This window comes from Bos javanicus, chromosome 22 (assembly GCF_032452875.1).
Source record: "Bos javanicus breed banteng chromosome 22, ARS-OSU_banteng_1.0, whole genome shotgun sequence".
In the NCBI taxonomy this organism is placed as follows: domain Eukaryota; kingdom Metazoa; phylum Chordata; class Mammalia; order Artiodactyla; family Bovidae; genus Bos; species Bos javanicus.
This window is the reverse complement of record NC_083889.1, coordinates 52,988,421-53,001,688: the sequence shown is the minus strand read 5'-3', so window position 1 is coordinate 53,001,688 and position 13,268 is coordinate 52,988,421. Positions and strand designations below refer to the sequence as shown.

The following is a 13,268-nucleotide window of genomic DNA, read 5'->3' as shown; positions in this document are numbered from 1 at the left end:
GACTCGCCCCTCCCAACAGAGTCCAGGGCACTCCTTTGGTAATATTTCGCTGGACGAAGTCACACATTCCGCATCTTTTAAAATCCCCCGTGGAACCACGTCCTGTACTTGAAACTGAGCCAGAATCAACTGACCTTTGTCCCTGAGGCAAAGACCTGGTTCAGGAGCCCAGTCCAGGGACCTAAGGAGAGAGTGGATCTGAGCTCTTCTAAAGTACGAAACCTCATGTCGCACTCAAGATCCATCAGAGCCGGGGAGACTGCCAGGGTCCAGCCCCGGTTGGGTCCAGGGATTCCCTCAGGAGGACGGTGTTGGCGAAAGAATAGATAAAAGGAGAAAGAGATAAGGAAAGAATTTTGCAGTTAAGAAAATAGAGGAGAGAAAAGAGGCTGATATTCTTTGGTTTACGCAGAAAGCCAATAAAGCCCCAGCATGGGACTTGCTCTGTTCACGTAGGCCGCAGGCACCCTCTCGAATAGCTGAAGGTGCCCCACCTTAGGCACCTTCTCGAGTGGATCTTAGAAGCCCAGGCAGGAAAGTGAATGCAGAGGGCCCCTGCGCTCCAGGGAATCAGCCTGAAAAGGAAAAGGAAAAAGAAATAACACGGGGAGACCAAGCCTGATGAGCATGGCCCACACTTTATTTTCCAAAGTAGTTTTTATACCTTAAGTTGTGCATAGAGGATAATGGGAGGGGGGTTAGAGTCATGCAAGGTCAGCAGTCCTTGATCCTTATCGAAGCCAGGCTTTCTTTCTGCAAGCTTATCATATGTAAAAGCTTTAGGTGATTTACATCATCTTCTGGCCAGGAGGCCTGTTAACATTTTATGACCCTTTCTTCAGAAAACTTATTTTTCTCTAAAGGTGATTTTTCTAAAGTCAGGCACCACCCTCTGAAAGCAGTAGGTAAAGTTGCATTCCTATAGGGCAAAAGTGTGGTGGGCTATAACAAGAAAAGAATTAACTCAAGCGTCCAAGGTTACAAACATTAAAGCTACTACTTACATTTCTATATACCAACTATATTAATCAATACACTCCCAGGGACACAGTAGGTAAGGGATATGGAAACTTGGCAGCAAGCATTAGCTCAACAAAGAAATCCTCTACTAGTTCTATTCTAACAATTTTAACTCTCTGAGAAGCTCTGCATTGTTAGACTATCTTAAGCTTCCCGTGCCTCTCGAGGTTGGGAGGCTGTGAACAATCACATGTGTAGCTGCAGGAATCTGAACAAACCTGTCAGGCAAGCTAGAAAGTCATCAGAATTGAATTGAATTGAATTGAATTGAATTGAAACACTCCTATTATGAAACAGTGAATTGAAACACTCCTATTATGCCCAGGAGACTTATTAACTAGAATTTTAAGTTGATTTTCTTACAGAGAAAGGTGGCCGGGGATAGCCCTCTGTTAATGTCAGAAGAGTTGGTGCAAGTTGTGAAATAGTAAAACAGACAGATTTTGGTTTTGGGGTAGATGCTCAGGCAGGTCCAGGGGGCCTCTCAAGCCCCGACTTGCCTTGCCCGTCAGGGCTCTCCCACATAACCTTGTCATGGGTAGGAACTCCCATGCTGGCTCCCGGCAGGAGACACTGCCACACCCAGCTCACTGCGATGGCAGAGATGGCAGAGATGGATCTGGACATGAAGGTGTGGAAGCGAGTGTTCCAGGAATTAATTCAGGAGGTGAAGCCATGTCACACATGGCAACTCACACTGGACAAAAGCCTTCTTCCTAACATCCTGAAGCCAGGGTGGGCACAATACCAGCAGCGGACCTTCGCCCGGTGAGTAGGGAGTGCGATGGAAATATTCCAGAAAATTCTTGCTCATTTCTTCTTACTTCATACACTCATTACTTTTCTTCTGCTCGTGCTTGTAAATTGGAGATTACAGGAAGGTGCCCATCATCCAAGATGCTTTAGCTTCATTAAAATTTTTTTCCTTATTACACTGAACCGCAAAATGAAAGCAAGACTGAGCTAATGCCCAGAGAGAGAAAAAACAAGCTGTGAGTGGTGAGAAGCAGTGAGGAAAAGAGAAGGGGAGGAAGGGAGGCTATTGCGCTCAGCCACACGAGAGCTGGATGAGCAAGGCTCAGGGCACATGTTCCCTGCTTTGGGGACACCTGGGATCCAACACAGAGTCTGTGGGGGAGAGGCCCTGTGTGCTAAGACCCCCTCAGAGAAGGGGCGGAGGGCGGTGAGGAGCTGAGCAACACACAGCAAACCTTGGCTCTCTCTACTCCGAGCTGATGGAGTCTTTTTATTTTTATTTTTTAAAACTCAGTTTTATCTATTTATTTATTTTTGCCTGCGCCCGGTCTTCACTGCTCTTGTACTGGCTTCTCACCGCAGAGGGTTCTCTTGTTGCAGAGCACAGGCTGTAGGCACACGGGCTTCAGTAGTTGCAGCACATGGACTCAGTAGTTGTGGCACACAGGCTTTAGATACTCTGAGGCATGTGGGATCTTCCCCAACCAGGGACTGAACCCATGACCCCTGCACTGGCAGGCAGATTCCTATCCACTGCAGCACTGCAGAAGTCTGATGGAGTCTTTTAAAAATAGGACCTTCTGAGGTCATTCAAAGTCTAGCCCTCTCTTTTCCAGTTGGGAGAGTGGAACCTCAAGGGTTGGGGGTGGGGGCCTAGGGCCCCATCCCAGAACTGGGGCCATGCTCAATCCCTTTTCTGGGAGAGGATCCAGGCAGAGGAAGCAGAGCTCTTCTCTCCTGGTGGTGTATGTTTTCCTGGGCCAGGAGCATCAGAGCAGAGTCTCAGCTCACTGCTTACAGTCTGGAGGCTGGAAGTCCAAGATCAAGGTGCCAGCTACTCTTCTGGGCCACAGGCTTCTTGTTGTGTCCTTACGTGGCAGAAGGAGCTGAGTTGCTCTGCCGGCTTGCTTCTGTAGGAGCACTAATCTGAGTCCCCAGGGCTCTGCCCTCACATCCTAATCACCTCCTAAAGGCTCCACTTTCTAACACCATCACCTTGGGTGTTAGGATCCCAACGTGGAAATTTGGGGGGTACACAAACATTCAGACTGCAGCATTTATCCACATCCACTTGTATCTATTTGTGGATTTCAGTTCAGGGTTCTTGGGGCTCTTGTACATATAGCCTCTGATCCACTTACATCTACATGTGAGGAAGCCTTGGTTTGGGGTCAAGAGACTGGAGCTCCAGTCCTGGCTCTTCCACTTGCTGGGTCTCCAGGCATGACATGTTTCCAGGGTGTGCCTCATCTCTAAAATGATTACACTGGACTTGGAATTTTCCCAAAGTCCCTTCCAGCTCCAAGGGTTTGTGATTTGCTGTTTTCATGGCAGACATACCCGTGGGTCACACTGTGTGTCGGTGGCATGATGGAGACAGGAACATGGGGCTCAGGATTTCTTCCCACTAATCCACGACCCCCATCAAATCACGTCTCTGTGTGTCCTTCCCACACAGCCCACAACTTGGTCATATTGAGCCAAGTTATGGGTCTTGTCTTCTGTCTCCATAGGTTCCAGTGTTCCTTGTGCTCTCGAAACTGGGCCTCTGGCCAAGTTCAGGTCCTTTTCCATATGCGCTGGAGTGAGGGGGAATCCAGGGGGCAGGTGAAGATGAGAGTCTTTGCCCAGAGGTGTCAGAAATGCTCCCAGCCTTCGTTTGAGGTTCCCGAGTTCACAGAAGAGAACATCTCAAGGATCCTGAACAACCTGGTGTTGCAAATTCTGAAGAACTGCTATAGAGAAGGAATTAAGTTCGTGAAGAGTCCTATGATTAAGGCCATTGCTCTCAAAGGGCCACATAACAGTGACAACTGCGAGGCATGTCTGCAGGGTGTTTGTGTCCAGAATGACATAGGTCTGGCTGTGCAGTCACCAGTAGCCCTGTCCTTTCCCACAGTAAGCTCACCCACCCCTGGGATCACCGCTGAAATGCCTTCTCCCACGAGTGGAAGCACCAGAGGGGAAGCAGTGACGAAAAAGAAGGTATTACCCAGATCGTGGTTTCCTGAGCCCACACCAGCTGAGAGCCTCCCTACTTCGTGGAGCCCAAGAACGAACACCAGCTTCCAGAGGGAGAGAAGAGACCAGGATTCCTCCTGCGATCAGAGCTTCTATTCCCACCCAGCCCAGCATCCCAGGAGCACAGGCATTGGTTGCTGCTGTTTCATCCTCACTTTAATTGTAATTATAATCATCATCGTAGCTGTAATTGTGGTAGCAGTCACTATCAGAGCCTCGAAAGCTTGATCGGTGAGTTTATAAAATCAGACACACAGTCATCTACTGTATAATCCCACTGACGCAAAATATTCAGATTAGGTAAATCTAGAGACCGGAAGTAGATTTAGGGATGCCAATCAAAGCACAGGGAAAGGAGAAATGGTGGACAACTATATAATCTGTACGGTGTTTTGGGGGAGTGACAAAAATATTTTAGAGGTGATGGCTGCACAACACTGTGAATGCACCAAATGCCACTGCTGTGTTCACTTAAAAATGGCTAATTTAACGTAAAGCTCACCTCAATGAAAAACAAACAAAAACACTGTAATTTCATTCATTCTCTGCAGAACTGAGACTGAGGAGTTTATGGCTCATGGAACCATTTGGAAATCTCATGCAACCCGGGGGCCCTCTCAGCAGAATACTTTGCACAGACCTTCTGTTGTCAGTCTGTGGAGGTGTTTGCTGTTCAAAGCATTTGCCTGAAAATCCAGGTTCTAGGTCACAGGTCTCCACTGAGGAACTAACACACAGCTGAGGGGTGAGGCAGGAAGCTCCGCCAAGGTGGGCAGTTATCCTGCCAAGGTCCATTTAACTTATTCTTTGTACTTTACTATTTCTTGTCACATGTTTTGCAATGTATGTTATTAGCAGAATGGGATAGTGATGTGATAAATAAATACACACCCATTTGGTGTGTGTGTTCAGTTTCTCATTGACAGGGTTGCACAACCAAAATCATCAGGGTGGTTGGTGGTGGGGGAACCCTGCTCTGAAGGACCAAGGGTGGAAGCCTGAGTGTGGAGTCTCAGCTAGATTCTGAAATCCAGTTGTTTTTGTACAAGTTTGCTGTTCTGATTAATGAGAACTATTTTAAGACTCATTCTCACATCTTCTTTTAAACGTAGAAATAGGAATCCTCCCATTTATGTGGCTAAAATGAAAGCAAAAGTCATTTACAGCAAATGCTTCTTTTCCCTTACCCTCGTCCCCTTCTCCATCCGTCTGCCCCCTCATCAGTGTCAGCGGTTCCCACAAGCACAGGGGTGGTCTGGTCCAACCCGGCCTGCAGGCTGCTCCCTCTGGGGCAATCTCTACAACTACATCACTTTGCAAAACTGAACCTTTGTAGCCATTAAGCAACAACTCCCCCTTTCTCCTTCCCCCTAAGCCCTGCTAAGCAACATTCTTCTGTCCGTTTCTTTAAATTTGACTTTAGATATCTCATATGTGTGGAATTATGTAGTGTTTGTCTTCTTGTAACTGGTTCATTTCACTTAGCATAATACCCTCAAGGTTCACCCATGTTGTAGTATGTGACAGGATTTCACTTCCTTTCTGGGGCTGAATAATATTCCAGTCTATGTATGCACCATATTTTGTTTATCCAGTCATCTGTTGATAGACACCTGGGTTGCTTCCATCTCTTGGATGCTGGAACTAGTGCTTCTGTGAACTTGGTGCACAAATATCTCTTGAGACTCTGCTTACAACTCTTTTGGATATATACTCAGAAGTGGAACTGCAAGATCATACGATAATTCTATTTTAATTTTTTGAGGAACCTCCAAACTGTTCCGTAATTGCACCATGTTACAATCCCAACATAAGGATTCCAATTTCTTCACATTCTAGCCAACATTTATTTCATTTATTTTATGTTTTTTTTTTTAACATGTAAGCACCATATCAGTGGTGTAAGGTGATATCATATTTTTGATTTGCATTTCTAGACAATGCATTTTTTTTATGATGAAAGTTTAATCTTCCAAGGCAATATCAGAAATAATATCTGTAAGAACTCAGCACAGAGATAACTACTGGGAACACAACCCAAATGTGTGGGTAAATTTTTCACAGACTTGAGCACAGTCTACATACCTGTATTAGACAAGTCGCTATTAGACTTAAAATAAATAGCAGGACAAGACAGAGAAAACACATGCCTAAGAAACAAGCAAGTAAGAGAAACAAGGGGGCCTCACAGCCCATAAACACCTGGAAGCTGTGTGACCAGTGAGGTGGGAAGGCATGCTGGATCATTAACATAAAAAGGGGTTCAGGGCTTCCCTGATGGCTCAGTGGTAAAGAATCCACCTGCCAGTTCAGGGCACACTGGTTCGATCCCTGGTCTGGGAAGATCCCATACGCCTCAGAGCAACTAAAACTCCTGTGCCACAACTATTGAGCCTGTGCCCAGGAGCCACAACTGCTGCACCCACGTGCCATAGCTTCTGAAGCCTGCGTGCCCTAGAGTCCATGTTCTCCCACAGGAGAAGCCCCCACAGTGAGAAACCTGCACACCACACTAGAGAGTAGCCCCGGCTCACCGCAACTAGATAGAAAGCCTGAGCAGCGACGAAGACCTAGCACAGCCAAAAACAAAAAACAAAATCAAAAATTTTTTAACTAAAATTGTTTTTAAAAAGGGGGTTCCTAGTGGAAAGCAAATCATTACATCTTAAAGTGGGGATCAGCCTTAAAGATTGTCTTCTCCACCTCTATTTTTTGCAGGTGGGGAAAATGAGACTCCCCCAAAGTGAAGTGATTTTTCTCAGGATGGTAGAGTGCATTTGTAAAAGAGCTGGCCTTGCAATCCGGGCTCCTTGAGTTCCAGTGTTGACTATCGGTCCCTTCAGGAGGTTACCAAATGTATTCAGAAAGTCACAAGAATAAACGTGCTCTCAGTGAGAACCAGATCTATTTTGGACCAATTCATCACTAGTACCTGAGTTACAGGAGCTACCTGGGGTTGACCAGTTACAAGTGAAAATAGATTGTGGTGTAGCAGCTGATTAGTAAAGACTGAAATCCTAACCCCAGACAGTGTCCCTCCTCCCCTCAAAGCCACACCTCTACCGCTGCAGGCTCAGCCTTGGGTCCTCTCTGTCCGCCTGGTGAATTTCACAGCCAAGGCAAATTCATCTGTGTACCATCGTATCTTCTTTGATCCCAGTACCAGGGTTCTGCTGCTTTCCTTCCTAAGAATTATGAGTTAAGGCCTACTCAACTGTAATTTGCTTCTCCTGTAATTTATATTACACTGCAATAAAATGACAGAAGCATCTCAATTTTTCATTCTGATGACACAGCTGGAGACTCTAAGCAGAGATATTTGAGTTGCCTACGAACACTAAAGTTTGGCACCATTTCAAATTTTAAAGCTCAGATGTAATTTCCTAATTTTTAGAAATAAAACCAATGTACATACCATAAAATAAGCATTTAAACCTATGTACACCACAGAACAATAACTAAGAAGACACACATATGGCCAAAAGCACATGACAAAGTGTTCAACATCACTAATTATCAGAGAAATGCAAGTCAAAACTTCAATGAGGTATCACGTCACATGGGTCAGAAAGTGTGACATCATCAAAAAATCTACAAACAATAAATGCTGGAGAGTGTGTGGAGAAAAGGGAACCCTCCTACACTATTGATGGGCATGTAAATTGGCACAGCCACTGTGGAGAACAGTTTGTGTGTTCAGTCGCTCGGTCATGTTCGACCCTTTGTGACCCCATGGACTGTAGTCCACCGGGCCCCTCTGTCTATGGGAGTTTCCCGGCAAGAGTACTGGAGTGGGTTGCCATTTCCTTCTCTAGGGGATCTTCCCAACCCTGGGACTGAACCCACGTCTCCTGCATTGGCAGGCAGATTCTTTACCGCTGAACCACCAGGAAAGCTGGATAACAGAATGTGTTTCCTTAAAAAATTAAAAATAGAGCTACCATATGATCCAGCAATTCCATTCCTGGACACATATCTGACGTAAAACATACTTCTAAAAGATACATGCACCCCAATGCTCACTGCAGCACCATTTACAATACCATGTAAATTCCATTTACATGGAAGCAGTCTAAATGTCCACTGACAGAGGAAAGTATAAAGATGTGGTATGTGTATGCTGCTGCTGCTGCTGCTAAGTCGCTTCAGTCGTGTCCGACTCTGTGCGACCCCAGAGACGGCAGCCCACCAGGCCCCACCGTCCCTGGGATTCTCCAGGCAAGAACACTGGAGTGGGTTGCCATTTCCTCCTCCAATGCATGAAAGTGAAAAGTGAAAAGTGAAAGTGAAGTCACCCAGTCATGTCCGACTCTTAGCGACCCCATGGACTGCAGCCTACCAGGCTCCTCCATCCATGGGATTTTCCAGGCAAGAGTACTGGAGTGGGTGCCATTGAGCCATAAAAAAAGAATGAAATGATGCCATCTGCAGCAACATGGACGGACCTAGAGACGACCACACTAAGAGAACTAAGTCAGACAGAGAGACAAACACCACATACATCACTCGTATGTGGAATCTAATTTTTAAAAATAATACAAATGCTCTTCTTTATAAAACAGAAACAGACTCTACAGACTTCAAAAACAAATTTTCAGTTACCAAAGGGGAAATGTCGGGGGAGGGATAAATTAGCAGCTTGGGGTTAACATACAGACATTATAAAATAGATAACCTACCGTAGAGCACAGGAACTCTACTCAATATTCTGTAATAAGCTATAAAGAATCTGACAAAGAATGAATATATGTATAACTGAATCGCTTTGCTGTACACCTGTAACTAACACAACATCATACATCAACTACACTTCAATTAAAAAAAAAATCACTAAAGGTATCTAAGTTTTCTTTCCATTCAAAAGTAGGGAGATGCATCAAGGCAGGAAAGAATAGGAGGGAAAGACAGTAACTGCTTTCCAGAGATTGCTCCTCACAGTCCTGAGTTACTCTAAACTGGTGTTTGGCAAGCAAGTCAAATGGTCGTTCTAGACAGCTGAAGTCAAGAAATCTAGTGTAGGTCTTGTTATTAATTAAAACGTACTACTCAATGATTTCACCCAAGTGTCTTTACCCCTTTACTTTCAACATATGAAAAATGGGTATCATAATAAGCTTTTGGAACCAGGACATTTTTCTCCTAAGAATTATATTTTCTTTCATTCATATTGCTTTAATATTTATACCTATATTCTACGTAAATTACTTTTCCAAATTATGAATCAATCCATATGCATCATGTAAAATGTTCAGATGGCTCTTATTTCCACTAAGATACTTAATCTACTTTAGAATCTTTCTGCATTTTTACATTTATATGAGTAAAGAGTATTTCTACAAGCCTCATGTTTAAGCTATATTTATTTAATTATTTTATTAAACATAATAAACATTATGGGATGTTATATAATATGAAATAATTACATATCAATGTATTCAGTACTTTTTCAGTTATTTTTATGTAACATCGATTTAAGGGGTTTTTTTTTGCACAAAAGACTGGTTTTATTGAAATAAATTTTACATGAGTTATGGACAGTCAATTTATGTGAAAGCCCTCATTTCCCCCCTTTTGAGGTACATTTTCCATTTGGCTGTTATGTAACATATGCTGTGGCATGAGATAAAATTCCAAAATCATTCACATAGTACAACTGATAAATTTGCATTATATTTGTAAAGTGCTATAAATAAAAACACAACTGTTTGAGGTTCAATTAAAGTGACTTCTCATTTAATTGAGAAAAGAGACTCTCCTACTCTTTTCATCTCTTAACCTACCTCTCAGAGTTTGCCTTTAAGTTGAAGCAGTGCTCTATGGAACCATTACTATGTGGCTTTAGACTGTTCTGTCTGCTTTATATCTGTCGAGGATAAAATATTTAGAAGTATGATTAAACCTATGAAGACAAAATATTGAGTGTCAGTATTAACCCCTTGGTTCTTCAGATAAAGAAATAAAAATCATTCATTTCTAGTCCTGATTACGGAGAAGGCAATGGCACCCCACTCCAGTACTCTTGCCTGGAAAATGCCATGGATGGAGGAGCCTGGTGGGCTGCAGTCCATGGGGTCGCTAAGAGTCGGACACGACTGAAGCAACTTAGCAGCAGCAGCAGCAGCAGTCCTGATTAACTTCTGAAAAACCTAACTGACTTGACTTGTGCTGTCCAACATGGTGTTACCTTTGGCTATTTAAATTTAAGTGTAATTGAAAATTTACCAGACATTGTTCAAGAGCTCAAGAAGCACATACATTTGTCAGTTACTAAATTAGACAGCACAGATGCAGAGCACTTCCTTCACAGCAGAAAGTTCTACTGGACAGCACTTGGCTAGACCACAGAGGACTGGATTGATATTAACACATATGAATATATGCAATTTTTCCATCTTAGTCACAAAAGTTACTTGTTTAAACTTATCTTCAACATATTCACAATCTTGTTTATTTTAGCCCAAGATAATAGTATAAAAATAGATATTTGTATAATTTCTCCAAATCCTATAATGTGATACCAAAGTTCAAAGCCCCCTAATGAACTCCTTCTTTGCCCATGTAAACTCAGTCTCCTCTGCTCTCTGGACCGCAGTGGCTCACCCGTGAGCAAAGTCTTCCTGTGGCACCTCAGGGAAGCCTTGCGAGGGACTCCTCATCAGTGTGGACTAGTCATTCCTGCTACCTTATATGACGGGTATTGGAGGACGGGTCCCCGGAGGCAATGCCTCTGCTCTGTGCTCTGGCATGCATCCTGGGACCCCCAGGAGGCCCACTCGTGGCAGGCTGACCATCATGGAGGCCCCACCAGGCTTCCCATGACCGGCCAGACCCACACGTCCTCCACTAGAGCCACCAGAGCACCACCTGAGCCCAGCGCCTGGACAGACAATCCAGCCTGTCCTTCTGCCTTCAAGGCCCAGATTATCCCTAACGTCTTTCCTGAAAGCCTAAACTTGGTAAAATACAACTTAAAACATACGAAAATAGCAATTTGTATAAACCCAAGGAAAACCGTCCTCAGTAAAAGAAACGATGCGTTAAAACTCTTTCAAAATAACAAAATAAACTCTCATCTGACTAGTTCAATATAAATACTCTTTTCAACACCCCTTTATCCCTGGATCTCCAAAAACAATGCAGTCAGCTTCAAAATTTGGTCTTTTAAGTGATAATTTTTAAAAATAACACATTTTTTAAAACATTAAATGTGTATTATTTGGAAACAAGTAAATGCAAATGAACCTTTAAATATCAATATATAAACCCACTTATCGATTCTCCAGTCCACAGAGAGAGGTATTCACATATTTGAAATTTGAAAGTCATTTTTCCTAATAACTACGACAATGGTTTCTAGACTTTGCCTTTAAGCCCAAGCCATTACTTCTCTATGACAACCCACAGCAGGAAGATTTACAGCTCCGCAGGTCAGGAAAATTCTGTAGTCTTCTGATGGATGACATCAAAGCTGAAGGCTGAAAGATACTTTGGTGGTATAGCTGGGAACAGATTCTGCAACAAAAAGAAAAATATATACTCAACCACTCCACATCTTATTATGAAGTGTAACTACAGCAAAATTCAAATTATTGCCATTTCATACTCCAAGTATAGAGATAAATGCATTTATTTATCACCATTAAGTCAATCACGACAAATGTGTAGTCATGCTTCACAGATATTTAGACCTAAGATAGAAGAATGCATTATTTAAGATTGATTTTTAATTTTTAAATTTATATATATTTTTTCTTTTTTTTTTCTGTGTGTTTGTTGCAGCACGCAAGTTTAGTTGCTATGTGTCATATAGGATCTAGTTCCTCAACCAGATATCAAACCTGTATCCCCTTCCTTGGAAGGCGGATTCTTAACCACTGGACCACCAGGGAAGTCCTGAAGATTAACTTATTATTAATTTTCATTCTTTTGTAATCTTTCCATCCACCTTACACAAGCTACATCAACATACTGGAAACTGTATGAGCCAAAAATAATAAAAGTTGATAAAATAGAAATATACAGCCAAGAACTATAGATGCCAGGTAGAAGGGAATATGGTTTATAAGAGAAGTCTGGGCTATTCCTAAACCAAGCACCATCTTATTAATAATCATTTTATCATTCTTGCTCTTCCCTGGTTACTGCACACTCTTTCTCTCTTCACAGCCAAAGTTTTTCAAAGGCTGGTCTATACCAATGGTTCTCAGACTCAAAGCATCAGCATCACCTGGGAACCCCTGAGAAATGCACATTCTCAGACCCCACCCCAGACCTGATGACTCAAAGATTCTGAAAGTGGAGCCTGTAGCTGATTCTCATGTTCACTAAAGTGTGTGGACCAGGGAGAGGCCTCACTTCTTCAACATTCTTGAATCATACAAAGTTGGACATCCACACAGACTCACCAAACTACTTTTTTTTTTTTAAATATTAACTTTTTATTGATAGCCTACAAGTCTTTTTCACATGCATTTGTGTACACCTCTTTCTATTCCAAAACTAAAATCATATCGATAAATCTACTTTTTAAAACAAATTTATTTATTTATTTATTGTGGCTGCACCCTGCGGCATGTGGGATCTTAGTTCCCTAACCAGGGATTGAACCCTCACCCCCTGCATTAGGAAGGCAGAGTCTTAACCACTGGGCCGCCAAGGAAGTCCCACTAAATCTACGTTCTTTTCCTTACAGTGATGAACTCTCTAACTCAGACATTAGTCTGAAAGGGAAGGAGAGAAAAGAGAGAAGATAGCACGATGAAGAAGAAAGAAACTTAAAAAAATTCAAAGCATATGTCCAACCACATCTAGATTGATCTATTAAGAAATCACCATTTTTGTAGGTCATACACAGCTGAATACTGGCAATATCATTTAGTGCAACCTAATATGAATATATGAAGGATGCGTGAGTGTGTGCATGCATGCTCAGTTGCTCATTCATGTCTGACTCTTTGCGACCCTGTGGACGGCAGCCCACCAGCTCCTCTGTCCATGAGATATCCCAGGCAAGAATACTGGAGTGGGTTGCCATTTCCTTTTCCAGGGGATCTTCCCTACCCAGGGATTCGAACCCACATCTTCTGCATCTCCTGCATTGCAGGCAGATTCTTTTACCACTGAGCCACCAGGAAGCCCATAAGAAGGATAGAATTATGATAATTATTTAGAAACCAACGAATGGATTCAAAACCTATTATCACTAAAGTTAACTTTTAAAATCAAACCATTTTTATTGCTGGCCACATAGA

General features: G+C 42.9%; 2 protein-coding genes across 3 annotated transcripts in view; one reads left to right on the top strand and one right to left on the bottom strand.

The window, feature by feature from the left end:
- Positions 1–619: 619 nt before the first annotated feature.
- Positions 620–13,268, bottom strand: part of LRRC2 (leucine rich repeat containing 2) — a 47,614-nt gene continuing 34,965 nt past the window's right edge. For both annotated transcript variants that reach the window (XM_061397012.1, XM_061397011.1), the window contains one exon: positions 620–11,529. In XM_061397012.1, coding sequence (XP_061252996.1) covers positions 11,480–11,529 — 50 coding nt within the window. In that variant the 3' untranslated portion in view covers positions 620–11,479. The remainder of the gene's footprint in view (positions 11,530–13,268) is intronic.
- On the top strand, positions 1,571–4,940 carry RTP3 (receptor transporter protein 3). Its single transcript, XM_061397013.1, has 2 exons — positions 1,571–1,788; positions 3,510–4,940. Exons 1-2 carry the CDS (start codon positions 1,571–1,573, stop codon positions 4,243–4,245), a joined length of 954 nt encoding a protein of 317 aa, XP_061252997.1. The 3' UTR covers positions 4,246–4,940.